This window comes from Embiotoca jacksoni, unplaced genomic scaffold (genome assembly GCF_022577435.1).
Source record: "Embiotoca jacksoni isolate LCO1_2020_lvr unplaced genomic scaffold, fEmbJac1.0.p SCAF_1, whole genome shotgun sequence".
Lineage (NCBI taxonomy): Eukaryota > Metazoa > Chordata > Actinopteri > Embiotocidae > Embiotoca > Embiotoca jacksoni.
The window spans coordinates 5585569-5605713 of record NW_027185229.1 but is presented as its reverse complement, the minus strand read 5'-3'; the positions used below and the strand labels follow the sequence as shown (position 1 = coordinate 5605713).

The following is a 20145-nucleotide window of genomic DNA, read 5'->3' as shown; positions in this document are numbered from 1 at the left end:
CAACAGCTGGGACATGTGGGTGGAGAAAGTGAATAAATAACACACCCTCCACCCTGTACCCTCCATCATCAACCATCACAGGTGCCCTTTAGGAAAGTACTTAACCTCTGACTGCTCTGATGGAGCTGCTCAGTGTCCAGCAGCGGAGGACTGTGTCAGCATTTCAAACAGAAAAATATATTTTCTCAGCTTCGAATCTTAACCGTATCCAAGTCACATGAAGAGCCAGTGAGGAAATGAGGAATTAATGCAATAAGACAATTGAGTATGAGAACACACTCGTGCTGCCTGCATTCATTCAGCTTAACTAATAAGGATGCAAAGTTTACAGCTGAAAACACACATTTAAAAAGAGTTTAAGTAAACAAACCCACCAGAACTACCAAGCATGCGCAATGCAGGCACAGACGTCTTCCCCACGTTTCCTGATTACTCCTGATAATGATGTATGCAACAAACCACCCACACACAGTACCGATCAATACATAATTACACTGACAATTAGTATCAAAGTGGTGCTAGAGATGGGGATTTGTTGAGCTAAACAGTCCTCAGAGAAACAGAGAGAGAAAGGTCAGAAAAAATAAAAGGGAATTAAGCAGCTCACACACAGTCGGCATGGCGCCTTTTCTAAAGGTTTTCTGTTGTTCTTTAATAATGGGACGAGAGCAATGTTAGGTTTCTGTTCTGTCGTTATCTCATGAATTATAGCAAATCAAAACTCAAACCTGTTTAAAAATTAACCAGTTCCTTATTTTAAATTAAATTTTGTATCAAATCATCAAATATTAACTGAAACATGACTCATTAGTACTAATAACTTTTAACACAACCCGTCCAATCAGCATCTCCGAGCTCAACTCATTTGGACTGTCAATTAACTCTGTTCCTCAACTCCGGCTCAATTAATCAGGTCTAATTACTCAAACACATTTGCCTGCATATCCTTTTAGATTAGGTCTGCAGAAATAAGGCCGCTGTTTTACAAAGACCACAAGTGAGTTACGTTCATTAGATGATATTCATAATGATGAGCTTATTAATAAGGTAACGAGCTGGCCTCGGAGTCAATTCCACTTTGTCTTGTCTGTAACGACTTAATGAAAATCTGCTCCGTTTACTTAATGCGGACTCATGAGGTGCAGAATATTTGTTTGAAGATGCTGCTGTAGGAGCCCAAAAAAACGAATCAAATCGACAAATACAAATTACAAGTTAACAGAAATGAAGTCTAAGAGCAATGCAGCTTCTTTGAAATAAAAGAACTCAGTGTTTGCACCACTGGATCAAATTTAGTTAATCCATATTATATTCTTCTACAGTGTCTTCTTATCAGCTGTAGGTAAAGGGATCCATTACATTTGCATCTCCTATACTCCTGTTATCAGTCTTTCGGGTGCAGCTCGCCACAGAATGTTACTTCGTCTAATAACCACGCTGGTCTCAGCAGCTACCCAGACACAAACACAACTTCCCTGAATATATAAAACCTGAAAATGACTACATTTTCCAATGAATAAGAGATCATAGTACCTACCGCCCATCCTACTTCACAAGTCACTAACACTAACAAGCTACCAAAAATAACAATAACTATCATACACAATCATATCATATTCAATATTGATTTCAGGCCTAGCATCAGATCTCACCTTTGACCCTGCTGGTCAGACAACAGCTGGCCTATGCAGCCTCCAAAAATGACTACTTGAGATGGACACTTTTTTGCTATGATTGATCCTCTGACTGATTGATGCATTGACTTGTGACAAAGTTCAAAACCTTCCCATCCATCTGCCGATCGAGAGAAAGCCGCCTGACATTTTGAATAGTATTTTGGGTCAAATATAAACTTCAAGCAGAGACAAGTGTTGAAGCTGCTTTCAGTGACAACAAGGAATGTATTGATCGATGTTTCTTTCATTGTTATTCAAATATTGTATTTAAGTAACTTGAGTGATTTGAGGCCCTAACCCAATATATCTATTTCTGTGTGCATCTGGACAGCGCACTGTTGGCATGATCTGATCTAATATTACAGTTAATAAGGCCAAAGAGAGATATGTGGCTCTGGATAAAGAAAATACAGCCTACATGACAGCTTCCTTCAATGGATTCTCACAGTGTTTGTATCATTACCATGGAAAAAGGTATATCACTCATACTGAAGATTACAGGAGGGTTAGGCAGGATTTGGATGACCTGTCTTCCTACTCAAAATGAGAGCTAACAATACAGCCAGTAAATGTCCAATTTAGACCAACAGCAGAATACACACAAAAACAGGAATCTTCCAGCTAATATTCAATTCATGATATTTCTAAGCTTGGTCCAGACCGAAGATTCACGAAAAGACAAAGCTGGTGGAACTGACCCGACTCAGTTCGACCCGAGCCAGCTAATGAAGTCGGTCAGGTTGTCAAGTCACTAGAGGGCAGTTTTAAAATGTAGGGCTCATTACGTGTTTCATCAGAGAATCAGCATGCAGCAAAGTCAGCAGGTCATTTCAGGTACAAACTGTCAGCTGTCAGTCAAACTGTCAGTCGAAACACCCACGGGCAGCTCCATGTTCCCAACCATCTCCTCTTGTTTTTGCCATTTCATCACTACTCAGAATGCAACTGTTGCAAGTACCTCAGTATCACTATCCTCATACATGTTTACAAATGCAACAAATTATACCCAGCCTTGAAAAAGGCTGAAAAGCCAGCAGTTTAATGGAAGAACAGAAAGTCCTTATGATGCACCATCTGAATTATTTGCTTTTTGTGTAAAGTGGGAGGTTTTAGAGGTTTACTAGTGGTGGGTCATAGGACTGATGTGTAGTTTGATAAAGACAGTTCTCAAGTTCATATCACCATGGCTCCCTTTGTTAAATTCCACAACTTGTCTGACTTTTTGCAACTAAATAAGAGCACTTAAAGAAGCTAAAACGTCATTGCTCACTAGTTTTATGTTTTGCTTACAGCAGAGAAAAGCTGTTGGAAATCATCAGTTAAGATACATTTTGTGAGTTAGAAAATATATTGTGCAAAGTTACCCTGGAGCCAAGAAATTCCCAGACTTTCTCTATTTGGAGAACGCCACTTAAAATTCAGTGATATTTCATAAACACACACACACACACACACACACACACACACACACACACACACACACACACACACACACACACACACACACACACACACACACACAGACCAAAGGAGTGTTTGTTGTGCTCCTGAGTCCTACAAATTGCAGCACCTACTCTGACACACACACACACACACACACACACACACACACACACACACACACACACACACACACACACACACACAGGGTTGACATGACAGAGAGGCCTGCTGAAGAGGACAGTGCAGTGGCCAGGTGACGGACACCGATATTATTTGTGCAGCAGCCAGCGTTCAATCACGCTGTCCTCTCCTCCCTCTATCTGTTTCCCCTCTTTCTGTCATGCACCCTTTTCTCAAGCTGTTCTTGGCAGTGGCAGTGAAAAGATTTCTGGGCCTATCACTCTTCCTCCCGCCCTCCTCTTCTCTCTGTCAGTGAATCACTGCTTCTCCTTCGAGCACACACTGGCTGTAAAAGGCTTTGCAACTCTCTCCTTGGCTGTTTATTCGTCCTCTCTTTCCCTCCCCACATACCATTTTCTCTTAGTTTGTTAACTGCGTTCTAATCTCTTTCTCCCTTATTTTCCTGTCTTTCTCACTTAGTTTATATTTAAGATGGGAAGTCACTCTTACATTTTTTTTTTAAATAAATTGGACTGTGATTGTTTTTGTTAAGTCATAAAAAGAAAAACTGCTGCAAATCAGATTTAAAACAGTCAAAAGGTGAAATTTGATCAAAAATATCTAGAAATGATCTCTCCAGCCAAATATATGTCTGAACTGTCAACGGAGCATCAGCTGGTGAACATGTGTTATTTCCAAAGTGGCTGTTGCTGGCAGGCTAAAGAGGCCTGCACACATAATTCTGACCTGATCACTTGCAAATGTCAGTTTAAAAAAAAACAGCACAAAGGCTCAGATTTGAGAAAAAAATTTTACAAAGAGTACTGCTGCATCTTCTGCCTTTTTTGTGCTCTCTTTATCAATTCATTGTCTTTCCCTTGAAGCCCTTTCCTTGGCTCGCTCTGTTATTTTTGCTCTCACTCTGTCTTTCTCGTCTCCTCAAAACCAGCCTTCAAATTCCTGTACTCTCTCCTGTATGCTGCTTTGGCATCTAACTCTTCCTCTGGTTCTGACTGCCTCTTGCTCTTTCATTTTTTTATAGCCGCCCACGTCCGGCACCTTTCTTTCCCTCTCTCTCTCTTCTCTCTGGGAGTAGCTGCTTCTTTATCTTTTACTTCCTACAACTCGTTTATCCCGTCTTAGGCTCACCTCTATACTGCACATCTCTCCTGCATCCCCTCCCTTCTCACTAGTCGCTCACTTTGTTTTCAGTCGTCTCCCTTTCTCTATCATCCTAACTTAGCAACACTCTGCCTCACTCTCTCTCTCTCTCTCTCTCTCCTTCTGTGGAAATGGTTTGTATTGATCCACTCTCAAACTGGGGAGAAGGTCAGGGTTCACTAATAAAGCTCAGGGACAAAACAGAGGCACACAAACCACGCAACAGCACACATACATACAGCAGATAAATATAGCCATGAAGTGCTAAATGGTGTGTGTGTGTGTGTGTGTGTGTGTGTGTGTGTGTGTGTGTGTGTGTGTGTGTGTGTGTGTGTGTGTGTGTGAGTGCGTGCGTGCGTGCGTGCGTGCGTGCGTGCGTGCGTGCGTGCGTGCGTGCGTATGTTTTATCACAGAGCTGCAGCAAACATGGCCATACGTGCGAGTTTTGCAGAAAACAGCCACGGTCGCACCGCGCCTATAAACACATCAACCTAATGACGGCCAGAGGCAAGAAATTAGGACCCAGCACAAATCTGAACTTCACACAGGGAGCTGACAGAGTGGCTGGTCATCCATCACGGCTGTGTGGCTAACAGCTGTCCAAGCCTACACAACCTCCACCACCACCCACCCTGTCCTGCCCTCTCCACCGCTCCATGGCAGGGTCAACCTAAACGTATTCACCCTCCACCCCCATCATTGAGCGTTTCCCACACTGCTCACACTGCATCTGAATTCCTGAAGTAGCTGAGAAAGTGTGGGTGGGGTTTAGTGGCAATGACCAGTATCTTAGAGGTTAAATACTTATTGGACATTGACTGTTTATATCTTCTGCAGCAAAGAAGATGAATCCTTGTGTTTTAAAGGTTGGTGTTATTTATAACTCAACTGGTACCAACGATAGCCAACATTGGAGAAAAGGAATATTTAAGCTTAATATAGCACAAGCACACAATTAAAAAAAAAAAAAAAAGATCACTAAACTATACACTGCATCTATTTATTTATGTGCAATTATCAGTAGTATACTCGGGGTATTGGGAATTTAAAATAATTACACCTGAAGCCACTCATTGGATCCCTGATGATGCCTATATTCTGACCGAAATAGGCGAATCAAAAAATAAATTAATAAAATCGAGCACTGTGACTATGCAAAGAGGTCGGGCACATGTTTTTGAAAAAGAATATTTTCATTTGGCAATAGGCAATCCTATTCAATGAAAATATGTATTACAGTTGTCTTAGCTAAAGTTAATAAAAGAACTGTGATGGTATTAACTTCACTGTTTGTTATACAACAATTAGTCTCATGCAATACTGTTTTTAAAGACAGTGATGACATCACTGCCTAGCATGGGGATCGATGTAGAATAGTCTGTATTTATATCAAAATGTGTTTACATCTCTGTCATTTCGAATATTGTGTTTGACGCTGTTCTTTCTGTTTCTCTGTGCTTGTTATGCGTATGTATTGTTTGCAGCATGAGCTCCTGCACTGAAAAATGATATCAGATCTGAGATCCCTCTGGCCACTCTGACTGAGGTTGAGGTCAGTGGTGGGCAGCTGACATCAGGTCAGTGTTCGGGGGCAAAGCAGCAGCTATCATTAACCTGAGGCTGACCTCCCAGGCCTCGCTGCTGTCGCGGGGTCAGCCAATCAGCTTATCTGTGAGCCTATTACATCATCACCTCTGACAGCTTATAACGGACAACAGTTTTTTTTAGATGATGTTTAAGCGATGATTAATGAGTGGTTAACCAAAACTGCAGTAACTATGGTAACTGGCCTGGCAGAACGGGATGGGAAGCAGAGAGGAGGGACAGAATGTGGCATAGAAGGACTGAACAAACATAAAATACCAGCGCATGCACGTGTGAATGGATGAAAGAATCACTAACATAAAAGTAAACGTGGCACTAAAAGGACTGAAGTCTGTTTTCATGGGATGCTCCTTGTGGAAATTTACTGTTCAAATAAATAAATAAACTAACAATAAAAATGAAAGAGTGAAGGAACTTTCATGGAGCAGGAACTGCGTAGGAACGACTGATTAAATTAATAACAGCTGCGCTCCAGCTAGCTAGAGCACCGATACTGTGCATGCTGGCTCACTGGCATGATTTATAGGGACACTTAGATGAAAGCCATCATTAATGTAATTGGATACACCTGTGCTGTACCCGCTATAAGTTAAAGGGTCTTGGTGAGACTACGTATGCAAAACAGTAAGTCTAGTTTGGAGTCTTATCAAAAGCAAACACAATGTACAGAAGTTTACATTCCACTAATGTTGGGTAGTCCATCTATTGAGTGTTATGATGGCATCAATGAGTGGTATTAAAATAGAGATATGCACCTGGGCACCACAGTGAGTTACCAGATGCTCTGCACCACAAAAGTAGAGAAAAACTCTTTGCAGCACTCTGCACCAATAGCTCCTGCTGCACCAGTGCAAAGGTCTAATTGAAATAAATGAGAGAGCCTGTGTTTTGGCCTCAGAGCTATTGTCAGTGTGATGAGCCCTTAGAATGAAAAGAACCACCAAAAAAAAGAAAAAAGAAGGGAGATAGCCACTGAACAGGAAAGAGACTACCTCTATAGAAGGTGTTAAAAAAGAAGAGATCAAGAAAAGGGAGGTAAAAGAAGACTTGACTGGGTCATTCACATCACTTATACGATCACACAAAACACACCTGTGCACTCAAGCTAATGAACCTACAAAGAGAAAGAGTGTCGTTCTTACCGACATTTCCACTCTATTATACGCAACACAGGGTAAGTGTTTTTTTACTGTGTGTGTGTGTGTGTGTGTGTGTGTGTGTGTGTGTGTGTGAGTGAGTGAGTGAGTGAGTGAGTGAGTGAGTGAGTGAGTGAGTGAGTGAGTGAGTGAGTGAGTGAGTGTGTGTGTGTGTGTGTGTGTGTGTGTGTGTGTGTGTGTGTGTGTGTGTGTGTGTGTGTGTGTGTGTGCAGTGAAGACACCTGCTGTTAAAATGGTGTTCACTGACATTTAAGGAAAAAGCTTTGAAACAGGTCCTTTAATTAAGCTATTTAAAGAGAGAGCAAGATGGAGGGGACGGATGGGTGCTTTTAAAGAGAACATAGGATGGGAGAAGCAGTTGCTTTGACAGGTGGTCAGCTAAAAGGATTCAGGCGAAAGTGGCTTGAAGAGAGTGGGTGAGCAGGTAGGAGACTGACAAGCGGATGAGGAGTGAGGGATGTAAGCAGGTACATATGTTCACGATGGAGGAGACTAGTGTTATGCAGTGCATTAAGGTCTTAAGTGTGAGTGCATGTCCGTGTGTCTGTGTAAACTGTGTCTTCTGTAATGCATGCAGGGCCATGCACTGTGGATCAGTTAGCAAAAACTAAGTCTAACTCATCCTATCCCTCAGGATCTCACACCGCAGCGCACCGAACCATGCTGTGTGTGTGTGTGTGTGTGTGTGTGTGTGTGTGTGTGTGTGTGTGTGTGTGTGTGTGTGTGTGTGTGTGTGTGTGTGTGTGTGTGTGTGTGTGTGTGTGTGTGTGTGTGTGTGTGTGTGTGTGTGTGTGTGTGTGTGTGTGTGTGTACGTGCGCTTGCGTGTGCTTGCGTGCGGAGCAAGTGCTCCTCCTGAGTGACATTTCACAAATCCAGGGAACTGGGCTAATGATGTCCCCTGTCTGACTGAATCAAAGCACCACGTGGTTGTTGGGAGAGATAAAATGTGTAGGAAAAGTGAAAGGAAGACAGCGGGAGAGAGAAATACGACCTTTTCATCCTTAATATTGTTAATCACTGCAGGCCTGTGGTGTTTATCAATGACTGTAGCCTCGGTAGGCCCGTATTTAACCAGCAGGAATACCACGGTGGCAAGAAAAATGAGGACATAGGAGTGGCTTCAGGGACACAAACTTAGTGACACCAAGATTTGTTGTTAACATCCACAGCGTTATTATTTTCAATAAGAAGTACTTGAAACAAGTTGTTTGCTACTGAGCAGTGAAGCCATACCTTCTAATGTAGTCTGCATCACACAAATACATAATGCGTGTAATTCATTAATATGAAATAATGCTGTAAAGAAAGTATACACTCTACAGAACTCAAAGAACAAATAGAAAGGTTTGAGCTTACCGAGTTGATGCAGGCGAGCTCCTTGTTGAGCAGCCAGGGTAAGGAGAGTTTCCCGTCTCCTCTGTAGCACGACTGAATCCTTTCCTTGATCTTCTCCTTTATCCTTCTCAGGGTGAACAGGCACAAAGCTGACTCTTTGGGTGGTTTGGCCCGATTCTTCTGACCCTGAGAGAATACGGTGAAGAGGATGTCTTCATTCTCCGAGATCCCCAGAGAGTTGGCCAGCTGCCGGCCCGGTCGGGCCAGGAAGGCGTCCTGCACCAGACGGTACTCTACCCCGTCTTTAGTGCAGCCGATGGGGAACTCAACGTAGGAGTAAAACTTTGGGTCGTCCACGCAGAGGCGGACAATTTTGGAGGTGAAGAACTGCTCTCCGCTGGCGTCGGGTGAAGTCAGTTGGGTATCCAGCTGCATTGTCAGATAATAGACAAACTGCTCGCTGCTGAAGCTGTAGACATAATAGATGTCAAAAGCAGGGAACTTGGACAGAGTGTCCGAGGGGATCTTCAGCTGAGAGGAGACAAACTCGTCCTGATAGACAAAGCTGAACATGTCAGCATTTTCTTCATTCTCCATCAGTTTACGGCTGGACAAAGTGGGGAAATACTCGGACTTGCCATCAATGGGGGTTCCGATAAACAGCTTACTGGTAGGACTTTGGGGGGAGCTGATGATGACTCCCGACATGGTACCCGACTCTGCCACACTAGACAGGTAGTGCTCCTTGCGGTGGTGGGGCTCGCCGAGCTTAAAGAGATCATCCAGGCGTAGGAACTGGCAGATGCCCTGCGACGTGCTGCCACAGGCAATGAGGCGGTTCTGGGCGTAGTCTATAAGAAGCAGCTTGTTCACGTTGGGGGTCTGGGCCAGGTCATGAGGGCAGGACTGGACACTCGGCGGAGGGTAGCACTTCTCATTGTCCACCACTGGGCCAGTCATATGGCTGCGCAGTTTGGTCAGGTTGCTGGACAGCTTGAAAATCCAGTTGACAGCTCCAACATAGACTTCTCCAGTTTTGTTGTGGATGGCCAGATGTGTGAGCCAACACTCAGAAGAGGCGAATCGTTTGAAGGGTGGGGGTTGGCCTCCAGAGAAGGATGAGCTCATAATGAGTAAAAGCCCCATGAGGAGAAACATGTTCCCCGGGCTGGGGGAAGCTGCTGACCGAGCTAGGGGACACATATCTAGGCTGTCCAGAGGCAAGGCTTAGGGGGATGGGAAAGGAGAGAGAGAGGAGGAAGAAGAGGAGGAGGAGTGGGAAGAGGAGGAAGAAGAGGAGGAGGAGGAGGAGGAGGAGAGCAAACTCTGGTACCAAGTCCCAAGTCAGGATTTTCTTTCTTTTCCGTTCAACTGTCAAGGAATAAGGGAGGACAGTTTGAGGGAGAGAGACAAGGATCAGGGAAGGGGAAAACAAAACTCCTATTGATCCGCTGTCCTGTTCTCGGCGTTGTGAGCAGTCATCAGGAACATCATCTACAGAGGCACGAGGTGGGAGCCCTGCAAGGCAGAAAAAAAAAAAACGTGTTGAGTGTCCAAGGAACATTTTCTATTGATTATGCATCAAGCAGGCAGAGAGGCCTAAAAGGACCACAAATTGCACAGCTAAAATTAGAAAAAAAAATTCAGGCTGACATTTGCCCTGGTGATAAATAAATAATATCAAATCAAGTCTGGAAGGCAAATGTGTGTCGGCATTTAATTATGAGTCAAGATGCAAGGGAGAAATGGGCCGATTATTAAAGTCTCTGTGCACATAATGCGAGTCCGGGAATGAGTTATAGACTCACAACATTAAACTCTTTAATATTTCATGACTTCTAGCGTTACCGTGGTGGCTCTGAAGGAGCTGTGCTCTTGAAAAAGTGCCAGTGGGAACAGCTACATTGACAGCAAGCAATTTATAGCCCGGTTTGCTTGAAGGCTTTTCTGTCGTGGTTTGAACGACATCAACACGCTATCCTGTTACCCCTTGTTGTAATTAAAGCGGCACTTCTGGCAATTGTAAAGTGGCATCAGCCTTGCGTGGCAGCAGCAACAGGTGGCCCCAAACTCTGCTTCCCCTCAGGGAGCTAAGATCATTATATGTGCTGTATTTATCAGGACAGATATAACCTAAACAAAGAGAAATATGAACACTCTTGACTGAGATGTATTCAGCACACAACTCTTGTTTGTTTGTTCACTGAAGGTTTGTGAAGGGTCTCCAGACAGCAATCACATTGAGCACACTTGAAGTCTGTCTGTCCTCTGCTGTTCAGTCACCTCCCAATATCACTAAAGCTGTTTTCAGACAGACAGTTGTAGTGCCTCATGAACGGTGGCCTCATTGTTCTTTTGAAACAGACTACTGTCTTGCCCCTCAGTGGGTCCGTGTGCAGACTCCAGCAAAAACTACGACAAAAACTTAACTACACCACATCTAGAAAAGTACTGCAAGGCCAGTCCACACATACCATGTTAAAGATGGACAAATTCTATGGTTTATCCTGAAACTGTGAAGGAGTCATAAAATTACTGTCACCATTAAACTTGTATGTAGTTATTACATGTTTTAGCTGTTTCTTAAGTGATAAATCTTCAAACTTGTGCCTCATGTATATGATTTAATCGTTTTGTCACCAGTACCTGTGGCAACATGCCAACACCAACATAGCGTATCGTGCTCTTTCTTTCCTTCACACGGTGCTATTATCTGGAGGAACACTGCCCACATTTCAATGCGACTGGCCCCGCTTCCTTCCTTACTGCTGTCATTGTCACCTCATAGCAGCTAATTCTGAAAAATGACACGCATTTACTTCGGTCTGCTTTCATTTATGAGCTTTTTCAAAAATATATTTCACAAAGCCCAAAAGATACTCCACAGCTGGTACCCCTGCAGACAGCAGAGGAGGTGAGTTAGAGGGAAGGAGTGAGATCATTTATAGGGATGGAAATTTTACAAGGAAAGGACAAGGAGGAGGAGAAGAGGAGGAGTCAAAAGGGAGAGCATATGCTCCTTATGGTATCCTACAACGACAATGTGATGATGATGAGGAGCATGGTGTGCCAGGCGCATGTTGCTACTTGACAGACCAATCATGTTCCCGCAATACCCGGACATTAGTTCTCCTGTAAATGCTGATTATGCAAAATAGGAGGCAACTCTCCCAGGGTCCCCACGGTTCAATTTCACCTTGACTATCAAAGTGTCTGTGCGAAGGGTGTTTTATGACCATACGAAATCGGAAAAGATGAGAGACGGTACAGAGAGATGAGGAGGAGGGTATGTTGGCTGGAAACGGGGGATGAGAGAGACAAAAATATGAAATAGATGAAAATCAAAAAGGACGGCAGAGAGAGAAGGTTTTTTTTTTCGCTTTCTATTTCTCATTGTGTCAGTTTCCACCTCCTGTTCTCCTTCTGGTGAGCCACTCAGGAGCAAGGCCATCTGTCCATCAATCACTTAGCATAAAGGTCAGGGAGTGTGATCTGATTGCCAAGCTCACAGGGAAGAATGTGAGTTTGTATCAACACCTATTTGTTCTGTGTATCTATATTTAGGAAAGGCAGGTGTGTAGGAGAGAAAGTGTGTGTAAAAAGTCCCCTTTGGCAAGTAACCGAAAGAATTAAACACCTCAGTAAAAGTAGTCATTGAATTGCTCATCAATTTTAGACACTGGTGCTGCTAACAGTGTGTGGGAGAGAAGAGAAAGAGAGAGAGAGAGAGAGAGAGAGAGAGAGAGAGAGAGAGAGAGAGAGAGAGAGAGAGAGAGAGAGAGAGAGAGAGAGAGAGCGGCAGACACGATTAAATATTCGTGGTGATGTTCATGGAATAGCAAACCATAGCTCAAATGACATAAAGCTAGCCAGGTTCAGGGAGAGGTAGTGTCCATTTTTTTTTTTTTTTTTTTTTTTTTTTTTTTTTTAAATATAAGGCCAGGACAAGACAAATGTATAGGAAGGAAAGAAAAAGAAAGTAAAACAGAGAGAGAAGCATGCAGTGAATGGACAGAGAGATGTAGAGAGAGAGAGAGAGAGAGAGAGAGAGAGAGAGAGAGAGAGAGAGGAGCAGCAGGAGCCAAACAAAAGGCTGCACTTCTGCTGCATTTTAATCAGGCCTCTAAACCTTCGCCTGAATCAAACACCGGGGGAGCCCTGCGGATCGAGGCACCTCAGAAAGGAAGCTGCAGACAGAAGGGCCTGAGCTGCAGTTATCAGATACATCCACACTCCACTCTATGAGATGAAAACGACTCGACGCGGATCGCGGCCTCTTCGACATAAGCAGCCGCAATAAAGTGACGAGCCAGCCTATAAAAAAAAAACTAATTTCTTGCTCAATGGTACAGTCGCGCAGTGCGATGAGAGCAGATGTCAATTTAAAGCGTAGCAGCACGTAGAGAGGCCGGCTGCCTCATTTTCCTTTGTCATTTCCATGTGAGGCAAAGACACAATGAGGCAGAGTGAGCAAGCGAGCAAATGAGAGAGCGTGATAAAAAATGAGAGAACCTGCAGTAATTCCTCTTCATTTAGTCCAGCCACGGCATGATGTAAGAGACTGTGATTCGCACAACAAATTACATCTGGGGATCTGTGGCTGCTTGTCATCTATCTGGGCAATAAGACAATGACATCGAGAAACACACTCTAAACACAAAAGACAATGTCGAGTAATCCAACTGCATTATATCAACCTAAAGACTTACAGACGACTAAACAGGATGGATGTCACCAGAACCGATCATTCGGAAAATGTGCTGGTACTTGTTTCCTGTGGTACCAAAGGTAACGACGGACCAGAGGTCAACAACAGGTGAAACGGTACTGGCAAAGAAAGTGGAGCAACAGGTCTGCTGCAACTTGTACTAGGAAAAAAAAAAAAAAAAAAAAAAAGTTTGTGCATGGAGATATTTCATGTTTAAGTGATATGATCAGGGATAAGTTATAGAAAACCAGTTTGCTTACGCTTCGACTTTATCTAAGCAACTCAAAGACCGACATTCGTGTCTCTGCACAGACTTGAAAATGAGAGTTTCTGTTGTTGATTTAATATAAACAACACGTTGTCAGTCACAACATTCACATTCTGAAATGTTAGTCATTTGAGAATTAAATGAGCTGCGTATGTCATATCAATGCTCCACAGACAACGCTCACAGAGGCTAATTGAGCCTTAACGACATCACTGTTCAGCTCTTTGTATTGCGTGTAGTTTATTTTTATGTAACTGTTATATACCGCTGCTGGACTTAAAGTTAATACTAGAACCATGCAAGTGGACCGCTTGCTCGAATCAACATGTTTAACTGAGCACCACAGTGGAAATGCTACCATTTTGAGTGATCTTTACAACACAATATTGTTTGTTTAAATACTTGAAGACTTTCTTGATGTTAATATTTTGTTGTTGTTATTTATTACACCTAAGCTAAATCATCTGTATTCTTGTTTTCATATTTCAGGCAGATGGCCACTTCAGTACTGCGAAAACGCTATTAACAAGCTGATCATTTTTTTGTTTTTGGCACATTGATTTATTTGTTTGACATTACAGAACTGTTTTTTCATTACTCCTACTCGTGTGACTGGAATGTTCTTTTCAAATAAAAGACTTCAACTTGAAACATGTATTTCACTGATTAATTGTTTTTGCTGTGGTATTGAGAATCTTGGATTTTTAGAAGTGTTGACTACCAAATGTTTCCTACCATGACAACCCTAAATAAAAGCATGGCACCGATAATGTCTTGACAAATACGCTCCCAGCTCCCTCACCTTCAATCCTCCTGTTTCCATCTCCAGTCACGGCAGACACGCCCAACCGTTGAAGACATAGTTATTCACTCAGCTTCTTGCAAACATTTATCTTTTTTTCAAAAATTTCTCCATTTTGTCTCTGCACCTTTATCCCGTCAAACCCTCTTCAATTTCAATTTCCTCCACAGCTAAAGTGAAATGGTGGGGAGAGCGCTGGGAGAAGGTTGCGAGCCATATCTGGCACCATCAAGGAAAACATGTCAATCATTTTGGGCTGGAGCATGGCTGTGGCTTTGGGAATGGGCAGTCGAGGCCGTTATCACATCAGGGGAAAGCATTAGAGACAGCGGACTGTAAGGGGCCAAGGTGATTGGATTTGATGTCGGCACATCCTATCAATTGACAGGACTGTACTGCGTCCCTGTGGGCACGATAGAACGAGGGCGTTAAAGGGAGGTAGGACACATAGCCGAGAGAGAGAAGCTCAGAAAGGCGACGCCCTTCCACTGCTTTACTTTATTTTGTTTATTTCATTTTAAGGTGGTGGCATGTTTTGATTTCCGCAGCGAGGAAATTCCAGAGTCTGGTGAGGTGGTGAGCTGTTGGTGACTCTTGTGAGCCCAGCTGGATAACTCCCTCGCTTGCCCTCTTCTCCAAAGCAGCTAAACCTGTCCGTTCAAATAATGGTCGCCGCTCAGAGCGTAAAGCTGCGCTGATTTATTGCCAGTGGCATATCAATTACAGCACTCGACACTGGAGGGGAGAAAGAGGAGGAGAAGGTGGCGAGAGAGGGATGGTGATGAGAAAGGAAGAAGAGAAGCACTCAGAGAAATTCTCTGGCCTCTGCCTTGCATCACAACATGTGGGTCACATCTGGGACAGGAGGAAGAGGAGAGTGGCTGGAAGTGAGGGTTTAAGGATAAAGGAAGCGATAGAAAGGGATGAAAAAAAGGTCTGAAATCTAGGAATACAAATTCTGAGGACACACATGCACACCGATACACACACTAAGTCAATTATGGTACCTCAACCATGGCATAATCATGGAGGTCACTGAAAGCAATAAGGTTTAAAAGACACACACTGGGCACACATCGACACACACGCCCACTGCACTTTCTCTTTGATCTCAGATGGTATCTATAGTATAATACATATGCACACAGACAAATTAAAAAGGGGGGTGGGCACATATACTGTCTAGAACCACAACATCCATACCCCCCACCTCCCTATCTCCTGTCTGACTATCAAATTAAAAAAAAAATGTTTTTAATAAATGCAAAAGGCACAAAGAATTACCCGACATGCTATGCACACATCAAAACACAAAATGTGCAAAAACTAAATGGGTCTCTATGTTAATCTGCCCTCCACCTCTTCACTCGGCAGCTAACGCACTCCAGAGATTGGATACTTGCCCAGGGGAGGAAAAGGGAGATGGGTGAGGGGCTGCATGGGATTGAACAGCACAAGTAGGCGGCAGGGAGCGGCTGGGGTGTGGGGGTGGGAGGGTGGGTGATAGAGGGGGGTTGGATGGTTAGAGAGGAGGCAAGATAGAAGGGGAGCCAAGCCCCTGAAGCCTTAATCCTCTCCCAGGGTCTGCCTAATCTCACCGTCACTATCTGCATACGGGAAGAATGGATTACCATCCCCCGACAGGCTGACGGATGGATTGACGGGGGAACGGGTGGCAATCCCTGAACAGACAACTCCCTCAGAGACAAACACACACACACACACACACACACACAAAGAAGTCAGACTTAAATTCTTACAGAAAAGAGGATGTGGGTTGCTCTTGAAACTATTTTGGGGCTTCAATTAAACACATTCAGGTTTGTCTCTAACACACACACACACACACACACACACACATACATATAAACATGCTGCAGGTAGGCATATTGCACACTAGTTAGTTGCAGCCAGGTTATCCCACCAGTTGGACATATGTCCAAATCAGTGGCTGTCTCTGGGGTTGAGAGGGACAGGAGGGGTCAGAACACCAATCTGAACCACGCTGAAGCTTAAACAGTGCTTTTAACGCACCACAAACTTATATCTCACTGCAAATCAATGGCTCCTCTACTGGGGATTACTGGACTACCAACAAAATATATCCATGCCCATCTGTCACTGTACATGGAAGTTTGTTTATAAAAGGCCTATTTTTCAGCTGGATGACAGCAGAATATTAATAACTGAATATGGTGAGTATTTCTAGAGTGCCCTTGAGGTCAATATGAACAAGATTCATTCTAAGATCTAATGTAAATTTTTGTGTCATTACAAAATGACAAAAAGGCATTTAGCGATGAGGAAAGAACACTGAAAAAATGAGCGACAACTTTTCAAGTACCAAAAAAAACTGTTCTTACGTTGTATAAAAGCCAAGACAGATTTCACAGGAGGTAAGACCAATTTTCAAGAGGTCGGACAATAAAGCAGTATTGTATATTGTCGTATCTTGTATCATTTCCTTCCTGCCTTGGCTGGGGGAACAAGCTGACTGGAAAGCCTTGGGGCGCATAAAAAGCCCTTACGAGTTCTGTTTTAGTGCCAACATAAATCAGTTTCAGGAGGACAAGTGTCTGTGCCCTTTCTCTCTCTCTGTGGCAGGTGGCCTGCCAAAACAAATGCCTTGTTCCAGAGTGCAAAAGTTGTGTGTCTCTGTGTATGGGTGTCTTTATAAACACCTCGCTGAGCTGCATTTGAGCCGTCGGCCAGGCTGGACTGATAAAAACCTGATTAAAACCTGTCTAATGGCTAACATCGGCGTGAAGGAGTTAAGAAAAGGCTCCAGCGTAGAAACACCGCCACCAACCGCTGTCCTTGTCCTGCTCTGTATTAATTTCGCTCAAGTACGTTACCCAAGAATAAATTCTTTACAGCAGCCGCTTTACAAGCTGGAATAATGGAATTTGAAGATTGTAAAATGTGGGGGTTTTTTTAGCGAGTATCGTGAGCCACAGAGTTATAAAACACGTAATAATAGACAATCATGAATAACATTACACTACAGCATTTTCGTCATCCCTTATATTCATCGTCCTCATCTGTTTGTTCTCTGGGCTTCAATCAGTTGCGTGCAGAAGGACGAAGTTACAAACTGCCAGAATATCGACGCGCATGTTCAAGGTCTGGAGTGGCAGTAAGTACAAGGACAACTGGTTCCCTGATACCCAGTGTGCCGTGTGGATAACAGATGTGTGTGTGTGTGTGTGTGTGTGTGTGTGTGTGTGTGTGTGTGTGTGTGTGTGTGTGTGTGTGTGTGTGTGTGTGTGTGTGTGTGTGTGTGTGTGTGTGTGTGTGTGTGTGTGTGTGAGACAGCTGCCACTCTGAGACAGTAGACAGACTGTGGGCACTACATCACACAAATATCTTCCTCTCCCCATTCCCTGCAACGACAACACACACGTACACACATAAACAATACACACACACACACAAACTCTTGTGTTTTCGGTTGTAAATGGGATTATACGGCAACATACGTTACTTTGGAAACTGTTATAGAAGTAAGAAGCTGTGTGTGCGTGTGCGTGTGTGGTAGGACGTCATGACTGTGTTCCTACATGTGTTCTGAGCTCAAAGGTCACAGTTGTCCCTGCTCGGCCTGCATTTGTTAATTTAGTCCTTTTAAGACATTGAGCACTGAAACATTGCTGGTTTGTTTCATTCAGATATGGATGAGATGTATTCTAATGTTCCTTACAGCTTCATTCAGACACACCAAGTGTTTTTAAATGCCACTTCTGAAGCTGTTTTTTTTTAACAGTGACAACAGCTTTTGTAATCTCTAATTCTGACCTCTGACATCAAGTCAACTCCAAACTGGAATGCAAAGGGTGTGTGCAGTGGACAGACCTCGACATGGAATTCATCACCTCATCAAATAAATACATACCATGCATGTGTGTGTAAGTTTATCTATGTGACAGGTGTTTCCCCCCCCCACCTGATCCCTTAAATATAATCTCTACCGACAAAGCTAGCAGTCTGTCTACAGGAAAGAGTAAAGCAGCCGTTTGAGATGGCTTGATGCTGAACGCCACCATCTCAGCGCTCTGAACGGTTTATGAACATTGTGTCTGATTTGGCTGGTGAACATAGGGTTGAGCACCCCAGGCTGTCTCCCAGGCATGCAGCTCTTGTCATTAAAATAACACATGAAGAGCTGACAGACTGTATTTGTCTCCTTCTGTATAGCTACCCCAATACCCCCCGCCCCCCTCCAATCGCCCTCAACCTCTCTCCTTTTCTTCCTCTTGGTTTTGCCAGACAGCTCTCATCATTTTTGTGCATCTCCTGTCATGTTCTGCAACTTTCTACACTCAGCAGCACAGAAACTCAACTAAAATACTGAACTGCTCAAACACCAAATTCAAAAACATGAGCAAAGAGGCTCATTTTCTCCTCTTCGTTTCTTCTCTTAGGGGTGAAATTCCTCACTAAACAATGGTCTTCATTCCAGCTGCTGAGACATAATGAAACACTGCTGAAACAGCCATCGCATAAAACCTGCCCACATTTCAAAAAGCAGCACACAGACACACAAACACACTGATGCCGGCACCGTCAGATTAGTGGTTTACTCTTAATCTCTCGACTGGGTTTGTGCGACTGGGTCTTTCTTTCCATGACAAATCCTGTGTGTGTGTGTGTGTGTGTGTGTGTGTGTGTGTGTGTGTGTCAGAGTAGGTGCTGCAATTTGTAGGACTCAGGAGCACAACAAACACTCCTTTGGTCTGTGTGTGTGTGTGTGTGTGTGTGTGTGTGTGTGTGTGTGTGTGTGTGTGTGTGTGTGTGTGTGTGTGTGTGCGTGTGTGTGCGTGTGTGTGTGTGTGCGTGTGCGTGTGTGCGTGTGTGTGTGCGTGTGTGTGTGAGCGCTCGAAGGTAGGAGAGGTAGGCGATATGTAGGTCAAGACCAGAGTGTGCCTAGTAGGAGTCGCTACGTAACAGTGCAGCTACAGTTCAGCATTTCACCACCAGCTTCTCAAAGGCAATCTCCCACTGAGCCTGTGCTATTGTGTGAGGCATGAAGCTAATGCTGCTTCTGTTTGACAGGGCTTTAAGAGAACAACAGTAAAGAGAAATGATCCGAGCAGGTGATGACATGCAACTGTAACTTGTTAATTCACCTTCAGGATAGAGGTACACCGTATATACCATGTCTTGCTTGGCTGGATGAAATTCTATATTTAAGAATAAAAAAATACAGCACACTTAAGAACTAAAACACATTTTAGCTTATTTAGTATATTTATGTTTTTTTAAATAACTTTTACTAATCAGATTGTTTCCTTGTCATCCCAGAATCAAAGGAAAACAATATAACTGAAATTATTTTGCTTAAATTGGATTCATTGTCCACAAAACACACCCTCATTCCACTCAATACACTCAGGAGTTTGGGCACTTCAGCTGGACTTGATCTGGTAATACTACATTTTAATTACCACACGTGGCAACAGTGGCACATTGTCTCAGGTTTAAGGCATGCTGCAGCTCAACATTGTTATCTTAATACAGTGGATGAAGCATTACAACATCCATGTTCACCTGCCTTACAACATGATCTAACTCAAAGCTCAGACATCCACGCTTTCTACAGACACCAGAGTGATCCTGCTTATAACTAACATACATTGTGCAAAACTGTTGCTAGAAAACAAAGGCGACTTATTGTTGTTCACTGCAGTGGTTTAACTGGTTTTAAATCATCTGCAGCCGCTAGACCCCTGGGAGCGCTCTGTGTTTCTCATTGGCACTTGATTCAACTGCAAAGGCTTATTGGCTATACTTTATAAATGACAACCGACAAAGATCTCTGCCATTGAAATTTGGACAGAAGTTCAACCACATTAGCCACAGAGTCAGGCGA

The 20145-nt window shown here is 43.5% G+C and overlaps 1 protein-coding gene across 3 annotated transcripts in view; it reads right to left on the bottom strand.

The window, feature by feature from the left end:
• plxna1b (plexin A1b) overlaps nucleotides 1-20145 on the bottom strand; it is a 191658-nt gene that overhangs the window by 145657 nt on the left and 25856 nt on the right. For all 3 annotated transcript variants that reach the window (XM_069158126.1, XM_069158145.1, XM_069158134.1), the window contains exon 2: nucleotides 8520-10016. In XM_069158126.1, coding sequence (XP_069014227.1) covers nucleotides 8520-9701 — 1182 coding nt within the window. In that variant the 5' untranslated portion in view covers nucleotides 9702-10016. The remainder of the gene's footprint in view (nucleotides 1-8519; nucleotides 10017-20145) is intronic.